The 24,542-nt window shown below is 41.9% G+C and overlaps 2 protein-coding genes across 2 annotated transcripts in view; one reads left to right on the top strand and one right to left on the bottom strand.

The window, feature by feature from the left end:
- Igfbp7 (insulin like growth factor binding protein 7) overlaps positions 1 to 4,161 on the top strand; it is a 59,723-nt gene extending 55,562 nt beyond the window's left edge. Inside the window, exons 3-5 of the mRNA XM_048364811.1 lie at positions 1,496 to 1,612; positions 2,364 to 2,490; positions 3,812 to 4,161. Coding sequence (XP_048220768.1) covers positions 1,496 to 1,612; positions 2,364 to 2,490; positions 3,812 to 3,837 — 270 coding nt within the window. The 3' untranslated portion in view covers positions 3,838 to 4,161. The remainder of the gene's footprint in view (positions 1 to 1,495; positions 1,613 to 2,363; positions 2,491 to 3,811) is intronic.
- The window catches only part of Polr2b (RNA polymerase II subunit B), a 32,423-nt gene continuing 11,968 nt past the window's right edge, over positions 4,088 to 24,542 (bottom strand). Inside the window, exons 10-25 of the mRNA XM_048364810.1 lie at positions 23,528 to 23,714; positions 21,121 to 21,264; positions 20,778 to 20,917; positions 20,493 to 20,604; positions 18,837 to 18,991; positions 17,279 to 17,477; positions 16,526 to 16,694; positions 13,327 to 13,423; positions 11,883 to 11,977; positions 9,780 to 10,030; positions 9,613 to 9,702; positions 9,006 to 9,113; positions 7,619 to 7,732; positions 6,394 to 6,554; positions 4,740 to 4,935; positions 4,088 to 4,341 (exon numbers count right to left, since the gene is read on the bottom strand). Of these exons, the coding sequence (XP_048220767.1) occupies positions 4,252 to 4,341; positions 4,740 to 4,935; positions 6,394 to 6,554; positions 7,619 to 7,732; positions 9,006 to 9,113; positions 9,613 to 9,702; positions 9,780 to 10,030; positions 11,883 to 11,977; positions 13,327 to 13,423; positions 16,526 to 16,694; positions 17,279 to 17,477; positions 18,837 to 18,991; positions 20,493 to 20,604; positions 20,778 to 20,917; positions 21,121 to 21,264; positions 23,528 to 23,714 (2,308 nt within the window). The 3' untranslated portion in view covers positions 4,088 to 4,251. The remainder of the gene's footprint in view (positions 4,342 to 4,739; positions 4,936 to 6,393; positions 6,555 to 7,618; positions 7,733 to 9,005; positions 9,114 to 9,612; positions 9,703 to 9,779; positions 10,031 to 11,882; positions 11,978 to 13,326; positions 13,424 to 16,525; positions 16,695 to 17,278; positions 17,478 to 18,836; positions 18,992 to 20,492; positions 20,605 to 20,777; positions 20,918 to 21,120; positions 21,265 to 23,527; positions 23,715 to 24,542) is intronic.

The raw sequence follows: 24,542 nt of genomic DNA, 5'->3' as shown, positions 1-24,542 counted from the left end.
CCCTTATAGAATTCTGGGACTCAGTAAATAAAGGCAAGAGAACAATTCACATTTAGCCACTGAATCAAATACTTGTCCCAAAATACTAAATCCCATTTTTAACTAGTTCAAAGCTGCACTGTTATAAACCTTTTCTCTCGGCTACTTGGAATATTAAAGGGAAAATATATCTATTCTTGTTTGTCTTAGCCTGTGTATGAGAAGACACTAAGTAGTAGCCTGGTTTTCTCTCACTAATGAAGGCAAGGTCAACTGGACAAAGTCAAGGGGGAAAACGAACTTACCGTTTGCTTTATCACAGAAGAAAATGAGAGGAAACTACCCTTTTGACATAGCACATCCTTCTAATTACTAGAGTAATAAAAAACATCAGCCTGGTTATGAAACGATGTCTAGTATACAGAAGACACTGTACAAAAGGAAATGTACTTATTACCTGACTCATGTAATTGTAATCCCGCTGTACATCACCTCTATAATAATAAATTTCGAAACATGTCTAGTATGAAAAAAGTTGTTCCACATTTCCTGTTTTTTAAAAAAACTTAATCATCAGCCTTGGGGCTGGGAATATGGCCTAGTGGCAAGAGTGCTTGCCTCCAACACATGAAGCTCTCGGTTCAATTCCCCAGCACCACATATATGGAAAACGGCCAGAAGGGGCGCTGTGGCTCAGGTGGCAGAGTGCTAGCCTTGAGCGGGAAGAAGCCAGGGACAGTGCTCAGGCCCTGAGTCCAAGGCCCAGGACTGGCCAAAAAAAAAAAAAAAATCATCAGCCTTTAACTATTTGTTCTCCGCCACTGAAATGCTAAAATGTCTGTGGACAGCTTCCAACAAAACATCTGTGTATTCTCCAAAGTTAACATAATAAACCTAGTTTCACCTTTCCAATGACGGGAAATCAGGCCTCAATCCAAGAGAACTGAACGTGTCCTGAGCCCGGCCTTCTGAATGCAGTCGCGACAGGTGCAGGACGGGGCAAGGGAACGAGGACAACGGCAGTGCACGTAGAGGCGGTGTTGGCCTCAGGTCTTCAGGACATCACTTGCTGAATCCTTAGTCCAGAGGACCCCGGCACGAAATCAACTGCAGACGGCACCTATTTCCCACCAATGAGGCTATTACCAGAAGAGCCGCGAGGTCCCACGCGTCAAAGCAGCACTGCGTATCGGGGGGTCACGCGTGGTCTGACAGGCAAGGACCCAGCAGCAAGGGGAACTTCCCGGGCATGAGTGACGCAGCCAGCAGCAGGAAAGGGCGGACCTGTGTGCTCGCCCAAGCACGCAGAAAACTGCGCCCCTGGAAAGGACCTTGCTTAGCTGAAACTGGAGGAAATGAAAGGATCTGTGTTCTTGAGAAGTCTTCAAGGAAAGGGAACTTGGGAGCCTATTATTGGGCTTAGATCACGTTTTTACCTTTAGCGGTTTCAGGAATGCAGCCATTTCCAAGTTGTTTTAGTGCCAAGAACTGAGATGTTTTCCTCTCGTGTATGCAGGTAAAAAGGAGCAACCATGGAGTTCAAAGGACGGAACTCTTACCTGGTGACCGCGACAACCTGGCCATCCAGACCCGAGGTGGCCCCGAGAAGCATGAAGTAACTGGCTGGGTGCTGGTGAGTGGCTAGTGCGGGCAAGAATGTCATTCTAAGAAGAGAGGGGTTGGGAATGCAGCCTAGCGGTAGAGTGCTTGCCTAGCATGCACGAAGCCCTGGGTTCGATTCCTCAGCACCACAGAAACAGAAGAAGCCAGAAGTGGCGCTGTGGCTCAAGTAGTTGAGTGCTAGCCTTGAGAAAGAAAAAAAAAAAAAAAAGCAGGGACAGTGCTCAGGCCCTGAGTTCAAGCCCCAGGACTGGCCAAAAAAAATTAAAGACACAAGCCGACCAGGCCAAAGTGCCAGCCGTCACTGCTGTTCAGGGGGAACAAGAGGAAGAGGTGAAGTTGGTTGTATGTTTTAGAAACCAAGAGTTAATGAAAACTACTTTTTCCTGAATGTAATGCAAAATTCTCAAGAGAACGTAATGACCCCAAAGCACTCATTACTTTATCCCACCTGATGCTTGATCTCATGGACGATAGATCCTAGCCTCCAGAAAGGCGTCTCTCAAGTTGTGTCCTCTATCATTTCAAGGTTGTCCGTAACATTTCCTAAGAGGATGAATCCTCTCAGGAGACCAGATGTGGTAGCTACAGAGGCTTCCAAGCAGAGGACTTACACTACTCCCAGCAGCCCTTGCTACCGATTCTCTCGCCGGTCACCTGGTCGTCTTAGGAACTTAGGAAAGAATGGCAATGCAAGCCAGTGGGGCGAGGGGAACTCGGGGAAGGAACCCACAGGGGATCTGGAGGTCCTTTGTCTTTCACAGGTGTCTCCTCTGAGTAAGGAGGACGATGGAGAGTACGAGTGCCATGCATCTAATTCCCAAGGCCAGGCTTCGGCGTCGGCCAAGATCACAGTGGTTGATTCCTTACAAGAAATACCAGTGAAAAAAGGTGTGTAAGAAACCTGTCCTTTCAAGTATCCCAAGTTACCCGACACAGGAAGTGTATTAAGTATGCGGTTAAAATATACTTCTCACAGTTCCCTAAAGAATGCTGGGGTGTCTGAGGCAATGTCCACATTGTAACTTTCCACTTACCTTGGGCGTGAGAATCAGAACTTGTTCCCCATGTTGGTTTTCCCATGCTCAACACCTCAGCCACGCTTCTAGTTCTAGTGTTTTCCTAGTTGAGTGGAGGTAACAGTCTCGAGGATTTGTCTGCTCGGGCTGGCCCCAAACTTTGATCCTCAAATCTCAGCCTCCTGACTAGCTAATATCATAGGTATGAGCGTCCTGCACCTGGCTCCCTAACATTCTATCTACATGGCTTTTTTGTCTTGTGATGTTAAATTCCCCTTTAAAAGGAGACGGCGGTGGGAGCCTTGGCCCTGCACTTTGGGTTTCTAAGAAAAAAAGCCAGAGAAAAAGTATGTTGCCAAATTCCCAATTCTTTCTGCCACCACTTCACTGCCAACAGTGTCCTACAAAGAGCATGGGCAGCTGGTGTCACAGTGCTTAGCTAGCTCTCCCACGGTGACGTCTCAACAGGCCTTCCCTTATCTCAAGTCAGAACAACACCTACCGCTTCACCGTGCCGGAAAGCAGGTATCGAGTAAAGACTGCCTTCCAGCCACGGCGTGGCGCTAAGAGCTGAGTGGCACGTCAGTCCCAGCTGCACAGCTAATTCTCCTGCCCTTTAAAGAATGAATGAGAGCTAAAGCCTGTTCTTACCCTCCGTGGATCCCAACTTAAGAGATGTGTGCAATGTCTCTCTTAGTGTGTAAAGTGTATAAATACCTACACTTCACTTCCAAAGTGTACACCTGTAACTGTACAGCTCAAAGTCCACAAGGCCCTGGACTGTGTCATTCATTCAGCTACTTGCATATCCTTTATTGCCATATTTTGTTTTGTTCCACTCAAAAGGCAGGGTCTCTGGAACACACCTGTAATCCTAGCACTCTAGGAGGCTGAGGCAGGAGGATTCTAAGTTCAAGATCAGCCTAGACCAGATAAGAAGACCTTGTGTAAAAAAAAAAAAAAATGAAGTGGAAGAAACATGGTTTTCCTAAGTTGCCCCAGCTGGTCTCAAACTCCTGGGATTAACCCACTCCCCTGCCTCAGCCCCAGAGTGCTGGCTGGGACTACAAGTAAAATATTCTATCTTGCCCTGTCGGTGATCACTATTTAACACGCTCAAACTGCCTGACAATCAGAAAGTTTGCCATGTCCAAATAGGTAGCTAATTTTTCCCTTTTTCTCTTTTAAAACAGGTGAAGGTGCTAAGCTACAAGCCTGAAGAACATATTAGTCTATGTAGCTAAAACTTAATCATAGATAACCCATGTTCTTACCTTAATGACAAGTTTTTTAATGCCAATCCACTAACACGCTAGTAATGCTCACAGGTTTTTTATATAAAGAAAAGCAAATTAAAGATAACACAGGCTGGAAACATGGATCAGTGATAGAGCGCCTGCCAGCAAGGGCAAAGCCTAGAGTTCAAACCCAAGTACACCCAAAAACAATAAAAACAACAAGAGAGCACATCAAGACATCTACAAAAATTTATTACCTATTTACATGCATATCAATAAAACAAATAAAATGCTTTTAACTGCAATGCAGTAATTTTGTAAAGTAGTTCTTAAAGCCACATCACAGAAACGAAACACCAACATTTCCAAGTATGTTGTCAAGAACCTTTGAAGAGTTAAACACTCATCATTCGCGGTGCGATACTCATAGACATGAGTTCCTGAAACAACAGTTTGCACGCGTAAGGCATTCGCACCAAAGAAATCTGAAAAGAGAAAGCAAATAATCATTAGCAGAATTATGCTGAGGTGGCCCCTCTTCTCCACCTCAGAAAGCGCGCACGCAGGGCTGCAGATGCGGAATGAGGGGCTGGGACGTATCCTGTGCCGCGCGCACGCCTCCTCAAGGGAACAGTTATGGAAAGGGACTCAGGAAAAACTCATTTTTCAAAATTCCTTGTGGGAGGCTTGATTACTTTAAGACAGACAACTTGGGGAAATTACCGTACTTAAACAGCTTATCTTTTTCTTAAAACAAGGGCGTCTTACAGAGGAACACTAGCATGACTGTGAAAATGTCAACCTGTTCGCCCGCACTAAACCTGCCTGGAGAGCAGAGCGACACGGGCACGGCACACAGGAAAGCACTGCAGCGCACACGTACCTGGGTCTTATTTCGGCAGCCCCGGCATTCATATGTGTGTGTCCTGGTGTTAGCAATCGCCATAATTCCACAAAGATTGCACACGTGAACCTGATAGGGATCTGAGGCCTCAAACAACCTTTCCCTTAAAAACTGAGCTGCCCCGTGGGCAATCTGACAGTCGCGTTCCATTTCTCCAAAACGCAAGCCACCATCACTGGTAAGGAGAAAACACAAGTATTTTGTACTTATTTAGTATTATATAAACAGCACTGTAACCAACAGCAGAGGTGAAGAAGGAGAACTAGCCTCTAGTTTTTATTCCTTAGCATTCCTTCTCCCTTCGGTGGAGGTAACATCTACCAACCAGTTAATAAGCTGCACTAGAAAGTCCCTAAATGCAATAGATACATTAGATCTTCAAGTACCGAGTTTATTTTTCCTGATAAAATACAGTGGGGTATGGTGTAAAGGCTCATCATGATAGCTTTAATAAACTTCCTAGAATTCAACACTACACCCAGAAAATGAGTACAAGTGAATCTAAATAAGGCAGCTTCTCAATAAATGATGTCCAGACGGTCAAGCCTGCAATGATGCGTGCACATCCAACAGCGGGGGAGTGGTTACAGGTCTCCGCACACCAGTGCGGGCGTGCATGGAGAGGCCACACAAGTGGGTGATGAGAGCCTCAAAAGAAATCCCCCCCTTTTCTTATCTAAAACATAAAATACTGTCCACCCCCCTCCCCCCTCCCCCGCCTTCTCAGGGACATCCATGTCCGGTTAGATTTCTCCTCACAGTCTTAAATATAAAAAGCCCAAAACTGGGCTGGGATGTGGCTTAGCAGTGGAGTGCATGAAGCCTTGGTTTGATTCCTCAGCACCTATACACAGAAAAGTGGCGCTGTGGCTCAAGTGGCAGAGTGCTAGCCTTGAGCAAAAAGAAGCCAAGGACAGTGCTCAGGCCCTGAGTCCAAGGCCCAGAGCCCCAGGAATGGCAAAAACCAAAAACAAGCAAAAAACTGCAGTGGAATGAATACAGAACTGAACTCAATCAAAGAATCTAGCTCCAGTCTAGTAAGCCAGCTCATTAGAGACATTTGCAAAAATGTAAACATTTTACTCATCAGAATATTATTTGGGAAATACACTTTTTAATTAAACGTATAGTATGTATATTACTGTTTGTTTAAATAAATGTTTAAAATCTATCTTCATATCTTCATGTCTAAAATAATAAGTACCCGTAAACTTCACAAGAATGAAAACTCACTGGAGTCTTGGGACCAAGAGATTTGAGAGCCAATCTTTCACAGGCCCAAATAAAATATCTACACAAGAAAATATAAAGTGCTTGTTAAGCAACTGCTGTGTAACTCTACTAAACCACTCCTGATTATGTTTAAGCAAAGCTGAGGTCATACAGCACTTGCTTATTAGCAAGCACAGGTCCTGGGCTTGATCCTCTGCAAAAAAATGTGTGAGTAAAATAACCAAGCATTAATATGAAGGAGGAGATGGATATAGGAACAAGACTGAACTACTTACTTAAGTTGGATGACAGGTATACATGGATATTCACTTAACCACTACTTCTATTTTTGTACTTATTTGGCACTTTCAAATGAAAGGCTAATTAAGAATAAATAACAATGACAACACAGCTCACTTACCGGGATCTACCTTCCATGGGCTGTCTATTAAGGATCTGAATAGGTCCCCTAGCCCGAGAATGAATTTTGTCATCCACCATATGCTTCAAGCGCTGGTAATAGGTTGGGCCAATAAAAATTTGTGAGGTGATTTTTCGGCCAGTGAACCCATTGTAGAGGACCTGAAACAGAAAAAGATTTTGAGGCATACAACTGAAACTATTAAACAAGTTCAAAGATATAAGTACATATACTGGATCATTCTATTTGTATAAAAAAAAAATCAACAGGGGCTGGGGAGATGGCCTAGTGGCAAGAGCACTTGCCTCATATACTTGAAGCCCTGGGTTCGATTCCCCAGCACCACATATACAGAAAATGGCCAGAAGTGGCGCTATGACTCAAGTGGCAGAGTGCTAGCCTTGAGCAAAAAGAAGCCAGGGACAGTGCTCAGGCCCTGAGTCCAAGGCCCAGGACTGGCAAAAAAAAAAAAAATCAACAAACTATGTTAGTAGTTAGCTTGGGTGTGAATAAGAACATGGTTACTTCTAGGGAACTTCTAGGTATAAAGGGTCCTGAGCCATTTTTTTTTTCTCAATCATGGTATTTGTCACACAGGTGTGCTTACTTTGAAATTCATCAAGCTGTGCATTTATGATGTGTACAAATAACTGAACCATGAGTTACACTTCATCAAAAGGTTTGAAAGAGAGAGCCAGTCCTGGGGCCTGAACTGAGGAGGCCTGGGCACTGTCCCTGAGCTCTTTATCTTTAGCTCAAGGCTAATGCTCTACCACTTGAGCCACAGCTCCACTTCCAGCTTTTTGGTGGTTAACTGGAGATAGGAGTCTAATGGACTTTCCTGCCCAGGCTGGCTTCAAACCATGAGCCTCACATCTCATTAGCTAGGATAACAGGTGTGAGCCACTGGCACCCAGCTTTGAAGGTTTTATTTTTAAAGAATAAAACCACAGGGGCTGGGAATATGGCCTAGTGGCAAGAGTGCTTGCCTCCTATACATGAAGCCCTGGGTTCGATTCCTCAGCACCACATATATACAAAAAGGCCAGAAGTGGCACTGTGGCTCAAGTGGTAAAGTGCTAGCCTTGAGCAAAAAGAAGCCAGGGACAGTGCTCAGGCCCTGAGTCTAAGCCCCAGGACTGGCAGGAAAAAAAAAAGAAAACCACAAATACAAAATAAAACTACATAAATAGTAGAATACAGGTAACAGTACCATTATACATACCTCATTTCCTCTGAGATGGTAGCCATAATCAGATAGGAGATTAGAAATCTTCTGGACATTAACAGCATCATTAAATGGAGTGGCATCACCAATTTCACCCTTGTTAGCTGATACCTTTGAAATAAAAACATTCTTTGAAATGCTGCTTCATTCTGTTTCTCTTTAGAAGTTATATACCAGATATAAATGAAATCAAATCGTTTATATAAAAGGAAGGATTTTAAACTTAAAATTTACATATTAGAAAGTTGTGATATATTGGAGATCCACCTTATCAAAATCTTTTATATAGCAAATCCATTTACCTAAAAAACTACAAACTCATATAAGCCTTCAAATATGAACTCACTCATGGGATCGATCAGATACAGAGAGAGCAAAACTCCCAATTACTTGTGATGGCCCCAGGAAAATGACATTGTAATGATCTGCAATCAAGCTGTCCATGAGTTAGGCTATGGCCATTCTACCTTAACAAGATACTTAAAAATAGAAAACCTCACTTAAAAATAGAAAACCTCCGCTGAAAGGTACATGCACAGCTGTAATAGAGCTATAAAATCACTAAGGTCACCTGGAACCAATCACCTTTCATCTACTGAAAAGAAACCAGTTACTAAGATAATGACACGTGTTGTTGGGGTCAGCTGTGCCTTTAAGAGGCCACAGCTGGCCTTGGCCTGTCTCCTCCCCTCTTCTTCAACAGAAAGAGAAGCCCCTACTCCTGGGGCAAGCACATGTGCAATGGCGGGGGTACCCCAGAAACCCAATCCTTGGGGGGCTGGGCCTCCGCCCACAAGGGAAGTCCCTTGACATCACTTGACGAACAGCTCTCGTGGCCAATCTGTTCTCCCTCTCTTGTGCCCGCCTTTGGGGTATATCTATGCCTCCTCATTTGAATAAAAATAGTCGTCCCAGACGGTCTCTGAGACCCCACGCGCTCGTGTCTTCCTTGGGCGGCGAGCATGGGGGTCTCGCACCCACACGTCAACCGAGGCTAAGCCCGGGACCCCGCTCCCGCATCTAAACCCTACCGGCCGGGGGGACGTGAGAGAGTGAGTATGGATCCCACACGGAGGACAGATAAGCCCAGGACCCCTCCCCACATGAATGGGGAGGAGTAGAGCGAAGCCCGGCAATTTGGAGCCCAACAACGTGTAGCAAAAGCTGCATGGTAGTATCTCCTACAAAAGTTCTGCCATAACTTTGCAAACTTAACTTTTAAAAAAAGGATAACAAGACTCTTAAACAACTTGAAAGCAGGAAAGTAAGAATTGTATTAACATGGTAGCCTGGCTCAAATCAAATAAAAGCGAAATCATTTATTATTGTTTAGAAAGAAACATCAATTTGCAGGCCACGTTATTTTTGAAAGCCAATCTCTTACCTTTCCTTGAAGACATTCAATCAAGTGACCAATGGTCATTCGAGAGGGGATGGCATGGGGGTTTATGATGATGTCAGGAGTGATACCTTCACAGGTGAAAGGCATATCCTGTTCAGAAAAACATTATGAGAGCCTGACTTATATGAACATAACCCCTTTGCATATCACCTTTATAATAACAAGTTTTTTTAAAAATTTAAAAAGGAACTTATGAGATGCTAAAACTTCTTTCTAGAACTGACACTGCCTATAAATGAATTTGTCACAAATTCTTGTCCACATGGTATATTTACATGTTTATTCAACACTAACAGAAAAATAATGAAGTCACAACAAATTCTGAATAAAATGTTCAACAAGGACTAGTTGTTGGTAGCTCACACCTGTAATCCTAACTACTCAGGAGGGTGAGATCTCAGGACTGTGGTTCGAATCCAGCCTGGGCAGGAAAACCCATGAAATTCTTATCTCCAATAAACTACTCAGAAAAAGTCAGAGCACCAGCCTTGAGCACAAAGAGGCTCAGAGACAGTGCCCAGATCCTCAGTTCAAGTTCCAGGACCAACAAAACACAGGGTTAGGGGTGATGGAGATCAAAGATACCTACCTCTTGTCTATACTGAATACCACAAGTACCCTTCTGGCCGTGACGACTAGCAAATTTGTCTCCAATCTGTGGAATTCTAACAGAGCGCACCTGAATTCATATAAAAATAGGTTAGGTGAAAGCCACTTCATTTCTAAAGTCAGCTACATTGCAAAAGCTATACTCACCCTTATTTTGCAAAATTTGTATCCTTCCTGGTTCAGAGTTACCATCACCTGGTCCACAATGCCTGTCTCGCTGGTTCGCAGGAAAGTGCTACAGTCTCTCTTTGTATAGCGCCTGTTGGTGCTCTCCAGCTCATCTTCATTTTCAGGCAAGGTGACTGTTTTGCCGATGATAACATCATCCCCTGATACACGGACCCCTGGAGCAATCAGCCCATCATCATCCAGCTTGTCATAAATGGCATGCCTCATACCTGTGAAGAAACAGACATGAGATTTTCTGAAGTAAAATTACCACAAAGAATAATAATCCCCAACAAAGTTTAAAAGCTACACACATGAGCCAGGTGCCAGTGGCACACACCTGTAATCCTAGCTACTGAGGAGGCTGAGATCTGAGGATCACAGTTCATAGCCAGCCAGCCCAGGCAGGAAAGTCCATGAGAATTCTTATCTCCAATTAACCGCCAGAAAATCAGAAGTGGCACTGTGGCTCAAGTGGTAGCACTAGCCTTGAGCTGAAGAGCTTAGGGACAGTGCCCAAGCTCAGAGTTCAAGCCCCTCAAACAACGATAAAATAAATAAAATACAATAAAAGCCACAGACATGAATCAACTCCAAGTCAATAGAAAGTTCTCAGGTTCTCTAAAGTCATAAATAATGTGTAGTGATAATCCACTGGCCTTATTCCAAATAATGACAAACCATTCTGTTCCCTGTGATACCACTATCTATACAGAAAAAAAAAAAAAATAAAGAAAAAGAAACCTACAAAGAACAAGAAACACAGGACTGGATAGTAGAAAAAGAAACATTAGCACACTTTAGATGAGTGTATTGCCATCTCATTAAATGAAAAACCATATCTGTGTCCTCATACATCCTTCCTCAGAAATGATGATTTTATCTCATGCAATCTTTTGTTTCACTCATATGTGTGTTTATATATGTCAGTACTCAGGCTTGAATGCAAGCTCTCACTTGGATTTTTTTTTTTGGGGGGGGGGGGCTCAAGGCTGATGCTCTATCACTTTAGCACACCTCCACTTCTAGATTTTTGCTAGTTAACTGGAGATAAGAATTCTCACATTTGTATGCCAGAGTGGCTTTGAACGAGGATCCTCAGGTCTCAGCCTCCTGAGAAGCTGGATTAGAAGCATGAGCTACTGGAGCCTAGCTTCATCTTGTGGGATATCAATTCACTACTACAAAGAACCAACAGAAACAGAGTAATAGGAAGCTATGTGAAGAAACAAGACACATTCTACCATCATGTAATGCTATCAGGAGTCAAAACCAGGTCAGGCACTAGGGGTGGCTCACACTTGTAATCCTACTCAAGAGGATCTGAGGATCAAGGTCAGAAGCCAGCCAGGACAGGAAAGTCTGTGACACTCTTCTCTCCGATAAACTTCCAAAAAAGCTGGAAGTGGAGCTGTGGCTCAAGTGGCCGAGTGCTAGCCTTGAGCACAAAAGCTCATGGACAGTGCCCAAGCTCTGAGTTCAAGCTCCAGATCCAAAACACACACACACACACACACACACACACACACACACACACACACACACACTACGCATCTTATCCTTCAGAAGTACTTTTTAAATGCCTACAAAAAAGTTGAATTTTCTTGAAAATATAACACATGCTAAACAGTTCCTCCTCATTTGTTTGTTTAGTACTATCGGGATTTCAATTCGGAGGCTGTGTTTGTAAAGCAGGCACTCTCTTTGAGCTACATCACCAGGCCTCATCATCATTATCTTTTCAGTTGTTTGCAACTATTGAAGCTGAAAAAATCTTAAGATCCCTGAAGTCGGGGTGAGAAGGGAGTTCCTGTGCACACTGAAGACCTGTACAAACGTGGCAGGAGTGAGAGCGCAGGGGTGAGGCAGATCCCAAGACTCTCACAGCCTGAGTTCTTAACTGTCTCCCAGCAAGGAAGAAAGGTCCGCGCACTCCCGCAAGGGGCACCTTTTCCTATATGGGAGCGCTAGAAGAATGAGAGGGAAACGTGCTCTCTCATTACAAAAACAGGGACAAAATTACTTCAGAAAGCCACAGCCACTGATTTTGACTTGTGCAACTTAAATGGCAGAGTCACTTACCCTGACATGTTTCACGTGTAGGCTTCTCAAAAACTTCTTCTTGATCAAATCCTTTTTTAGACTCTTGTTCTTTATAAGAGCGGTAGAAAACAGACCTAAAAGCATAGGTTTTTATGGTAACTTCTGGGTTTTTAGTTTTGGGGAGTGCTTGAGTCCTCAAATCAGAGCCCCACACTTGCTAAAGAGGTTCCACCATGTCCCCAACTCTTTGTTTTCAAATAGGATCCTATTAGAATCTTGCATTTACACCCAGGCAAGCCTGACTGCAGTCTTCCCATTTACCCTTACTTCCTGAATAGCTGGGATGGCAGAAATGCAGCACTACTCCCAGCTATTTATTAGTTGAGATGGGGGTCTTTTGCCTGGGCTTGCCTCAAAGCTACAATTGTCCTGATCTCCCCTCCTGAGTAGCTAGGACCTGGTGAATTTCTTCCTTCCTTCCTTTCTTTCTCTTTCTTTTTTAAGAGTTTAGGGAAAGGAAAAAGGGAGTTATATATCCCAATAATATTTTTCTTAGTTGATACTGGAGGGCCAAATTAAACCAAGAATCAGGTACAAGAAGCAACTAAATTCAATGCTTAACGTATGAAACTGTAACCGCTCTATCAGTTTGACAATAAAAAAACAAAATAATAAAAGAAGCAACTAAATTAAGGGTCAAAGTTAAACCTTAAATTGCCTCATAAGCTTCACCACCTGCAACGATAGGTGAGCCTTGGAAGGACCAGGGTAATAACTAAGCTCAGCCCCCTACCTGATCCAACTGCTCCTTCCATAATCCTCAGCAACAGCCAGGATCTGTTCAAACCTTTCCCACCACAAGTCAAATCAAAAGCTTCTCCTCTACTCAAAGATCCCTATGTTTATTAACAACCTGCATTGGCCACAGATTTAGACTAATCTGCCAATAAAACAACAGAAAAGGCAGAAGGAAAATAGAACATGATTTTAGCAATAGTGATTTGTGAGTTCTAAATTCTGTGTATATTTTTAGTTCTTTAGATGGTTCTGTATTATTTAAATTAAGTGACTATTGGCTCACAAAAGAAAAGATTTACAATATTAGCATCTAAAAATTTAGAGATTAAAAAATGTCTCTATCAACAAGTCCTTCTGCTTTCTGGTACAGAGCATTTTCAAACCTATTCTTTTTTGGGGGCCAGTCCCGGGGCTTGGACTCAGGGTCTGAGCACTGCCCCGGCTTCTTTTTGCTTAAGGCTGGCACTCTGCCACTTGAGCCACAGCGCCACTTCTGGACGTTTTCTATATATGTGGTGCTGGGGAATCGAACCTAGGGCTTCAGGGCTTCATGTATAGGAGGCAAGCACTCTTGCCACTAGGCCATATCCCTAGCCCCCTTCAAACCTATTCTTAAAGAACTTTTCTTTTTTTTAATTACTATTTCCACTCTTCTCACATTGTAACAAATTGTGTAAAAGCAGACCTGAAAAAGCCTCGGTCTACAGCTGAGCGATTCATGATAACAGAGTCTTCTTGATTATATCCAGTGTATGATGCAATGGCCACAATTGAGTTGATTCCTGCAGAGAATTCAAGAGAACACAGAAAGCGTTATCACAGAAGAAAACCTGCTCTTCCTTTTAAATCCATCTGGTTCAACCCTATTGTCAGAAATGCTTGGATGTATTTACCACTGCTGTCAATGTCTACTCTTGGAATCTGCAATCTGTAAGACAGCTGCTCTGCTGACTTAATGACAAGCAAATCCTAAAATTGTTATTCGCAATGCATTCACTCTTACTAGTATCAATCATTAACAAGTCAGCTCATAATTCAGAGTACCTTCTGAACCACATTTCAGTGTACTCAACAAACTCTGTGCCTTTCTCTCTTCAATCAGGAGTTAGCCTACCATCTCCAGTTAATAATCAACAGATCCAAACCCTAACCCCTTATCTTTCCCTTTCCATTAAGTTTTGTAACCTTTTCCTCTCTTGCCAGGCCATTAAAAAAAAAAAAAGCATACTTTCCTACTGCCATATTGATTCTTAGTGGCTGCTCTACTTTTAGCGAGACCATAAAGAAAGTAATAGAAGCTGGAAGTGGCAGCACACACCTATAATCCTAGCATTTGGAAGGCTAAGGCAATATGGCAAGTTCAAGACCAGCCTAACCTATAAGGGAAAGACTAAAGAAATAGCAATTAAGTAAAACCGGGAGACAACCAGGGAAGGGATGACACTGTCCAAAAAAAAAATGAATTTACATAACTGCAACCCCTCTGTATATCACCTCTATAATACAATTTTTAAAAATTACAAATAAAAGCCTGGTGTTAATAGCTCGTGCCTGTAATCCTAGCTTCTCATGACATTGAGATCTACCTTTGAAACCTGGTTCAAAGCCAACACAGGGAGACAGGGGGATAAATTCAAGAAACTCTCATTTCAAGTACCGGCCCTGAGTGAAACGCTAAGGGGATAGCAACTTGGTTCTAAGTTCAAGCCCATTACCAGGACATAAAAATTAGACATTTCCTTTCAAACCCAACCCTGCAGTACCTCTCTTTTCTTCTCCAGTCACACGAAAGTGTAATACCTAACAGAATACTGCAAGCACATACTAAAGACAACCTAAAGATTTTGATTTATTAGACAAGAGCACACCCCTGTGTAAGACTCTTAAGAATAAATAATTTTGGGGCTGGGGATATAGCCTAGTGGCAAGAGCGCTTGCCTCGTATACATGAAGCCCTGGGTTCAATTCCCCAGCACCACATACACAGAAAATGGCCAGAAGTGGCGCTGTGACTCAAGTGGCAGAGTGCTAGCCTTGAGCAAAAAAGAAGCCAGGGACAGTGCTCAGGCCCTGAGTCCAAGGCCCAGGACTGGCCAAAAAAAAAAAAAAAAAAAAGAATAAATAATTTTAATATACAAGAATGTGCTACCAAAATATGAGCCCCTTTTTTAGTTAACAATTTAGATCTACTAAAGACAACTAGAATAATAACGAGTATTGACCACATTTGAAGCCAAAATTCTGTTAATACAAGAAGGCAATTGTAGTATCAGAGGAAGTCTCCCCCTAATGTCCAACGCTCACTCCCTTCAGTCCTCCTGCATTGTTTTCCTTCAGGCTAGACTCCCTGAGCATCTCCTGTAGACACCCTGCTTCCCTCCTTGCCCTCTTGATGGTTCTTTTGGGGCCTCGGGCCTTTCTCTCATTCTGACTTCCCTCTAAGCAATGCCTTAGTGATGTATTAAGAACCACACATCTCTAGATTTCACTTTTCACATTTGCAACTCGCCACTTCTTAGTTTTCTAATAATAGCAACTTAAAACCAACAGTTTACAGTTTCACTTCTCAAAACTCCTTCTTCCTTCTATCATGATCATCATCTCTTTCTCTCCTCTCCCCCTCCAAACCCCAATACTTGTAGGACCAAGGCCTCATGTACTCTTACCACTGAGCTACATGTATCACCATCTCTCTTCAATTGCCCAGGCCAAAAACACCAACAATCGTTCCAATTGAACTCCACTCTTGTTACCACTCCACATTCAGCAAATCATCCAGTCCTACATATATCAAGCATATTAAAGATAACTCATATCACTCCTTTTTCCTTTTTATCATTTCTTTTTCTTTTTCATACAGGCTCCTATCTTGTGGGCCAAGCAGGCTTTTGATTTGACTCCCAAGTGCTGGTATTACAGGTAGCACCATCAAACCCAGACTTTTTTTTGTCAGTCCTAGGACTTGATCCTGGGATCCTGGGCGCTGTCCCTGAACTTTTTCATTCAAGGATGGATGGTGCTCTCCCACTTAAGCCATTGCTCTACTTCCAAACCTAGCCTTTTTTAATGCAGACTTTTAAAACTATTTTTATAAGCCTTCATCATTTCACCCTCAGACTATTGCAAACATTTCTAAAGTATCTCCTGATAATGTAGTAGCAATTCTAATCCATTCCTTATATCTACTGTCAAAATGATAGTTCTAACACAAATTTCTGCCCCTCAAGCATGAACTACTCAGGAGACTAGGAATTGAAGATCTCAGTTTGAAGCCAGTCTGGGTAGAAAAAAACCCGAAGAATCTTATCTCCAAATAACCATCAGTGGAACTATGGCTCAAGCAGTAGTGCACCAACCATTAGCAGAGAAAGCAAGAGCATGAGCCATGAGTTCAAACCAAACAAAACCTAACTATATTGCTACCTGGGATCTTCATTCTCCAAATAAAATCCAACCTTTCCAGGCTCTCTCCACACTATGAGACCAAGTATTACTACCACATGGGCTACACTCTACTGACATCACCACCAAACTATTCGGCACCTGCAGACTTCATAAATTCAGTGCTCTGCTCAAATTGTGTCTCAAATTCAAAGAGCTGCTTCAGCTGTGTAAAATGTCGAGTGTAAAATATCCCCTCCTCCATTAGAGTGGGTCTCCACTTCTCATAGGAATCTATCACTTGTCACTCTGTTTCCAAAGGACTCTTAACACCATCATAACCCTTTCCATACATCCACATTTTTTATTATATTCATGTTTCCCACTCTATAAGATCTGTAAACATGGGCATTATGTTGTGCATATTTTTCAATCCTGCCAATATCCAGTGAACTGCTTTGAGTATAGTAAGGTATTAAAAACGTTAAGCAAACTGGACATACCTGCTGGCAGCTCTCTAAATCGTAGGTATTCCATAGACCGGGTGGTCACGAGTGGCTTTTGAGGATAGTACAGAACATGGGCCAATGTGTCCATGCGAACATGGAAGTTGGTGATATAAACTCCCATGGCTTGCTTACCCATAGCAGACTGGTATGTGTTTCTTGGGGACTAATAGTAGGGAGTAAAAACAGAATCAATGAATTTTAGTATCTCTAAAGGGCAAGAATTAACTATAAATCAGAAACATATTAAAAAAAGCACCTGACTTTTTTTGAAAGGTTAGTACTAACCATTTGTAATCAACAATTATGGCTCTTAGTGAAACACAATTGCCAAGTATGACAACCTGCCAATTCTGTAGTTCATAATTTTCCTAATAAAATGCTTTTCTCAACCAGGCACTGGTGGCTCACACCTATAATCCTAGCTACTCAGGAGGCTGAGATTTAAGGATTATGGTTCAAAGCCAGACTGGGCAGAAAAGTCCCCATGAGACCCTTATCTCCGATTAACCACTCAAAAACTGGAAGTGGAGCTGTGGCTTAAGTGGTAAGGTACTAGCTTTGAACAAACAAACAAAAAAAAAATAGAGCTATCTCAGGAACAATGCCCAGGCCCTGAGTTCAAGTCAAATACCAACAGAAAAAGGAGGGGGAAAAGGCTTTTCTCTTAAAACTGCACAATAATCTCTAACTTCTATTACTTCTCCCAATTCTTTGCAAACCAGGAAAAAAAAAAAAAAAGCTACCAACCTGGTTATGGTCAGGAAAAGGAATAATAGATGCACAGACCCCAAGGATCATAGATGGGTGAATCTCACAGTGGGTATATGTAGAACAATAAGCCACTTCTTTCTCCTGAAGGTCATCTGGAGTCATTGCAAGCATCACTGTTTCTTCTTCTAAGGTATCAATGTATTCTACTACCCCACTGGCCACAAGATCCTGCCAACTGAAAAAGAAGTCACTCAATTCCCTGATTTCCTTAAGTATTTTAACACAAAGCCTCCTGCTAAGTAAAAAGTATCCCTCTATTTGTACTCATTAAGAAAGAATCCTGATGTAAGTACATGATTATCACAGTGAAAATGCTGTTGAATAGTACTAGAAATTATTATCTCATGACTATTAATAAGTTTGTTTTGCTTTGTTTTAAAGATATTTTGTAAAGATGGGGGTAGGAGTACATATACAATACACAGAATAAGGTCTGATACATCATATACCCAATCATTAGTTGAGTTACTTACAAAGAAGAAAGGATTCATAAGGGCTTTTACTTTATTACATACACACAGACACATATGTATATATACATATAGTTTTAGGTTTTATATAGTAAAATATAGGGCTGGGAATGTGGCTTAGAGAGTGCTTGCCTATTGTGAAACCCTGGGTTCAATTCCTCAGTATCACATAAAGAGAAAAAGCCCAAGAGGTGCTGTGGCTCAAGTGGTAGAGTTCTAGCCGTGAGCAAAAGAAGCTCAGAGACAGTGCCCAGGCTTGAGTTCGAGCTCCAGGACTGGCAAAACAAAGTATACATATAATAAATATATATTACTAAAGAATAATGTCAGGCACCAGTGGCTCAGGCCTGTAATCCTAGCTACTCAGGAGGCTGAAATCTGAGGATCATAGTTCAAAGCCAGCCCAGGCAGCAAAGTCTATGAGACTCTTATCACCAATTAACCACCAGAAAACCAGAAGTGATGCTGTGGCTCAAGTGGTAGAATGCTACCCTTCAGCTGAAGAGCTCAGGGACAGAGCCCAGGCCCAGAGTTCAAGCCCCACAACCAGAAAAAAAAAAATTTAATGTCAGGCTGGCCTTGGCAAAAATGCAAACACCTATCTAAAAAATAATCAAAGCAAAAAGGACTTCAGTGTGACTCAAGTGGTAGAGTTACCTGCCCATCGAGCATGAAACTCTTAGTTCAAAAATTCTGGAATGAGGGCTGGGAATATGGCCTAGTGGCAAGAGTGCTTGCCTCATATACATGAGGCCCTGAGTTCGATTCCTCAGCACCACATATACAGAAAATGGCCAGAAGTGGCGCTGTAGCTCAAGTGGCAGAGTGCTAGCCTTGAGCAAAAAGAAGCCAGGGACAGTGCTCAGGCCCTGAGTTCATGGCCCAGGACTGGCCAAAAAAAAAATTCTGGAATGAAAAAAATGAAGAGAATTTCACAATCCTATGAATACAATAAAGCCCGTGGAATTACAAACCTGTTGAAAAATGGTTAATTTGAGAATACATGAATTCTATCTCAACTTTCTGAGTGCATATTTTTCTCAATGTACTTTTTTTTTTTTTACCTGTAGTTGTTATATTCTCTCTCTTTCAACTGGTCAATGTGTCTTTTCTTCAAAAGTAGCTTCTGTTTTTCCACAATCAGAAGTGGTCTACAAATACGGCCTGCATCTGTGTAGATACGAATTTCCCTCTCTCGAATATCTCTGATCATGGATACCTATATATAAAAGACAAATAAGCTCATGAACTTTTACTTTATTATTACAGTTTAGCTAAATATAAAACTTTTGGCCAGGCACACGCCTGTCATACCATCACAGAGGAGTCCAAGGTGGAAGCACTTGAGATCAAGAGTTCAAGACCAGCCTGGACAATGTACTGAGACAAATCTCACTACACTAGTATTATTAAAATTACTTTTTTACATAAAAAGGTCTAAAATAGACCTCTCAGAGGATCACTATAGCTCAAAAGCTAAGTATGTATGATCATATAAGACAAGGATAAGCAAACTCTATTTTGGACGTTATATTTAAAGTTCTAGGTGAATTTCCTTTGGCGTATGTCACGTGGCTACTGTATATGTTTTTGGTACAATGGGTATTGTATATATACATATGCCTACCTGATCCAGGGAAGGGAAAGAAAAACGAGGGTGTAAGATATCACAAGAAATGTATACACTGCCCTATTATGTAACTGTACCCCGTTTGCACAACACTTTGTCAACAAAATTTAATTAATACATTTTTTTTTAAAATATTTTTTAACTTCTTAAATTTTGAATTGTGTATTTGGTTCAAGATTAGAACTCTATTGGATCATGAGGATCTAGAAAATATAATCATAAGTATTCTGGGAAAATGTGTATGTCACAAAGGAACCACCTGAATCTCATATATAGTCTTGGAAATCAATAAAGTGCCAATAAGTTGGTACTTTCTTATTTCCCTACAAAAAAAGCCCTAAAAAGTGAAATTACATCGGGATCCTTTGTTTTAAGAAAATATTTGGGTCACTCTGTATAAAAACCATGGTAAATAATAAAAGCTTAATCAAAACCACTAAGTTCTTTCTCTAAAACTACGGTCAAAAGCCAAGACGTGCGCTGGGAATGTGGCTTAGTGGTAGAGTGCTTGCCTAGCATGCATGCAGCCCTGGGTTTGATTCCTCAGCACCACATAAACAGAAGAAGCCAGAAGTTGACGCTGAGGCTCAAGTGGCAGAGTGCTAGCCTTGAGCAAAAGAAGTTCAGGGACAGCGCCCAGGCCCTGAGTTCAGGCCTCAGGACTGGCAAAAAAAAAAAAAAAAAAAAAAAAGGAAGGAAGGATAAGAAAGGGAAGGGAATGGAAGGGAAGAAAGAAAAAAGAAGAGGAAAAGGAGGGAAGAAGGAGGGAGGAAAGCAAGAAGGGAGGGAGGAAAGGAGGGAGAGGGAGAAGGGAAGGAGGCAAACATTTGACATTCTTAGCCTATATCCTATTTTTTAACAGATAATTTGAACTTTAGATTTCTGTTCTGTGAAACACACTATAAAATAATTGAGCTACACACAAGTGTACACCACTTATTCTTATAAAAACACCCTGAACAAAAATACTATGAGTAGCACTCTGAAGTTCAAGAACATACAGTGGGTTAGGAATGCAGCTCAGTGGTAGAGTACCTGCCAAGTTTTCATGAGGCCGTGGGTCGAACCCCAACAAATGAAAGACTCTTACCTCAGACACGATGATGTCCATCTGACGTCGCAATTTTCTTAGTGTGTTCATAAGTTGCTCAGGATCTTTATGTATTCCCACCCAGCATCCATTTACAAAAATCTTAGTGGCACTAAAATGAAAAAGCATTCAGCACTTAGCAGGTCTATCCTATTATAACTCATAGTTCTAACAAGAGTTTAACAATAAACTATAACCCCTCTGTACATCACCTTTGTAATAACACTCAAAAAAAATAAAAAGTTTAACAATAGTTTCAAAAGCAAGCCCAATCTATATACACACTCGGCAATAGCTGCAGGAGAGATTTCTTCTAAGTTTTCCATGCTCCATTCTTCTAAAAACTCGAGAATTGGAGAAGGTTGAGATCCAACAGAAATATAAGCCATCAAGGCTAAATTCTTCACAAGTCCTACAGCATGGCCCTGAGAAACCAAAGAAAAACTTACGCATATAAGTTTTACATGCCTCTAAGAATTATTTTCCATAAATATTCTTCCTTCAATTTCATTTCAAGGTTTGTTCTTACCTTACTAGTAAATATCTTAGTTCTACACCACAAAAACACATAATTAAATCAAATCCTACATAATTGCTTTGGTTATGAAGACAAATTCTACTGCATTACCTCTGGGGTCTCAGCAGGGCACACCATTCCCCACAGGGTATTATGCAACTGTCTTGGCTTTGCTAGTTTGCCATCTCTTCCAATAGGAGAATTTAAACGACGCAAATGAGAAAGCGTAGAGGCAAAGGTCAGGCGGTTTAATACCTAGGGAGAAAAAAAGCAAACCTTTGAAACTTTCAGTAGTGCCATGATTTACACTATCACAATGGGGCAAAATCAATTTGTTTATTCTACAGTATTGGGGTTAGAACTCAGGCCTTGCACATGCTAAGCAGGTGTTCTACCACTGAAGCCACTCCTAGCTACAAAGTTGTATTTTCCCTAAGAATCCCTCCTTACCCTAGTCTTCCTTGAATAGTATTGTTCACCCATAACTAAATATTCCTTTGTTTACCAGTGATATATGTATGTATATATATATATATATATATATATATATATATATACACACATGATGTACAGTTTTATCACGCCATATAATATCCACCAGGGCAGGGCTTTCTTTTCTTTTCTTTGGGTGGGGGGAGAATGGGGGATGGATCATGGGACTTGAACTCAGGGCATGGGTGCTATCCCAGAGCTTTTGTGCTCAAGGCGAGCACTCTACCACTTTGAACCACAGCTCTACTTCTGGTTTTCGTAAGAATTTCACAGGCTTTCCTGCCCAAACTGGCTTCAAACTTTGATCCTCAAATCTCAGCCTCCTTGGTAGCTAAGATTACAGGCATGAGCCACCAAATGCAAGGGCTTTTTAAAAATTGTTTTTGTTCTCCATTGTTTTCAACACCTCGCATGTTAGCTATTTAAAAACATTAAGGGGTTAGGAATATGGCCTAGTGGCAACAGTGCTCGCCTCATATACATGAAGCCCTGGGCTCGATTCCCCAGCACCACATATATAGGAAATGGCCAGAAGTGGCGCTGTGGCTCAAGTAGCAGAGTGCGAGCCTTGAGCAAAAAGAAGCCAGGGACAGGGCTCAGGCCCTGAGTCCAAGCCCAGAACTGGCAAAAAATAAATAAATAAAGCAAAAAAATAAATAAAAGTAAAAAACATTAAACCATATGCTATCAACTCATACACCTTTGACCACATCAGACATCTAATTCATCCCACTACGGTTTCCAGGCTGACACCTCTGAGTCTTACCATATGCAAACATCCATTGCCAATACTTATAGGATTATACAAGATGATTGTTACAAGTAAGGTAATAATCAGACAGAAAGAAAAGCCGGCAACTAAAGTTGATATCCCATCTTTCCCTACCCAAACGCAACCCAAATCTGGTTCCTCTTCCTAAATCCCCCTTCCTTCAATCTCCCAAGCTAGAAATCTCAAAATTATTTAGTCCCTCCTTCCACACATCAATACAAACCTACCCCCTTCCTTCCCAGTATCACAGCAGCATCTAAGGTCAGCTTGTTCCGCACCAATCCTACTTCCTGAATCCCTGCCTGGTCTCTCCTCAGTCATCAGAATTACTAAAACCTAGATACTTCCACATCATTCACCCACCTCAATAACATTAAACTGACTTCAGAAGAACATGACATTCAAGCCCTGCCCGTGGCTCACATTTAAGCCGAGCTACTTGGGAGGTAGAGATAGGAAGATTGCAGCTAGAGGCCACGCTGGGCAAAAATATAAGTAATCTATTTCAAAGAACTAGACAAGTACAATGAGTCATGCTTCTAATCCCAACTATGAGGAAGGGATAAGTAAGAAGATTGCACTCTAAGACTATTTAAAAAATAACTAGAAAGGGGTGACAGTGTCCAAAAAAAATTTACTCTTTATCTGACTTATGTAGCTGTAACCCCTCTGCATACCACCTTTATAATAATATTTTTAAATTAACTTTAAAAATAACTAAAGCAAAATGAGCGAGGAGGTAACAAGCTGGATACTGCCTTACGTATAAAACTAACCCCTCCGGTACATCATTTTGACAATAAAGAAACTAAAAAAAAAATAACGAGAAAAAATTAACTGCAGCCAAAAACTTATATAAGTGTCTCTTAATAAAGATAAAAGCTAACAAGAGAAAATTTCATTTTCATAATTCAAATGCCTCTAGTGAGTTTTCATTTGACCAAGAAAAAGCAGAGGCGGGGCTGGGGATATGGCCTAGTGGCTAGAGTGCTTGCTTTGTATACATGAGGCCCTGGGTTCAATTCCCCAGCACCACATATACAGAAAATGGCCAGAAGTGGCGCTGTGGCTCAAGTGGCAGAGTGCTAGCCTTGAGCAAGAAGAAGCCAGGGACAGTGCTCAGGCCCTGAGTCCAAGGCCCAGGACTGGCCAAAAATAAAAAAAAAAGAAAAAGCAAAGCCACTCAAGTGAAAGACTCACTGAGCACTGTACTGTTTTTCCTGTGAACCCTGTAGTCATAGTTGACATCCTTACCTGAGATACTCCAGCTCTCGCTTGATGAGCTTTCTTTTGGTCACCCCAGTTTCCAGTAGCTAAAGAGTATTTTAGCCCATCCGATATAATTCTTGTTTTAATCGCCAATTCCAAGTTAAAGTCCTTTCCACGATCAATAAACTTCTGTGCATAGATCCGTACTTCTTTTAGCAAATTCTTAAACATACTGTTAAATAAAATGGCATTATTTTAAACCTGCAAACGTCTTCAAAATGCTTTTTGTTATTGTTACTGCCCATGTCAGGGCTTGAACTCGGCCTTGTACCGTTGCGTGGCTTTTTTGCTCATGGCTGGTGCTCTACCACTTCGGCCATTCCTCCTGTTGGGCATTTTTCTAGTTAGCTGAAGAGTCTCGAGGATATCTGTGTTGGCTGACCCTCCAGATCAGCCTCCTGAGTAGCCAGGATTACAGGCGTGAGCCACCTGCATCTGGTAAAATGCTGTCTCAGTAAGGACAATACTGCCCCAAAAAGATTGTGGCAGGTAAAAGCTGTTAGTATTCATTATGTTTCAAGTGTACACATAGAGCTGGGAGTGTGGCTTAGCTGAGGCTTGCCTAGCATGCATGCATGAAGCCCTGAGTTCAATTCCTCAGAGCCACATAAACAGAAAAAGCTGGAAGTGGTGCTGTAGCTCATGTGGTACAGTGCGAGTCTTGAGCAAAAGAAGCTCAGGGATAGTGCCCAGGCCCAAGTTCAAGCCCCAGGACTGGCAAAAAAAAAAAAAAGTGGTAGAACTTGCCTAACATGCACAGCACTATGGGTTCCATCCCCAGCACCACCAAACCCAAGCATACAATAAGTGGCACTACTAATCATAAACAATATTCTCAGACATAAAACAATTGAATCTACCCAAGCAGCAAGGAGACCATACACACTGCAGTTGTGACCCACACAGACACGCATGGCAATGTAACCATCGGGTAGCTAGAAGTGAAGCCTCATGTGAGGCACAATAGCTATCACCACGGCTACCTGGAAGGCTAAGATGG

Source organism: Perognathus longimembris, chromosome 16, assembly GCF_023159225.1.
Source record: "Perognathus longimembris pacificus isolate PPM17 chromosome 16, ASM2315922v1, whole genome shotgun sequence".
NCBI classification, from domain to species: Eukaryota; Metazoa; Chordata; class Mammalia; order Rodentia; family Heteromyidae; genus Perognathus; species Perognathus longimembris.
Note: the sequence above shows the minus strand (reverse complement) of the source record. Positions and strands in the feature narration are given on the sequence as shown.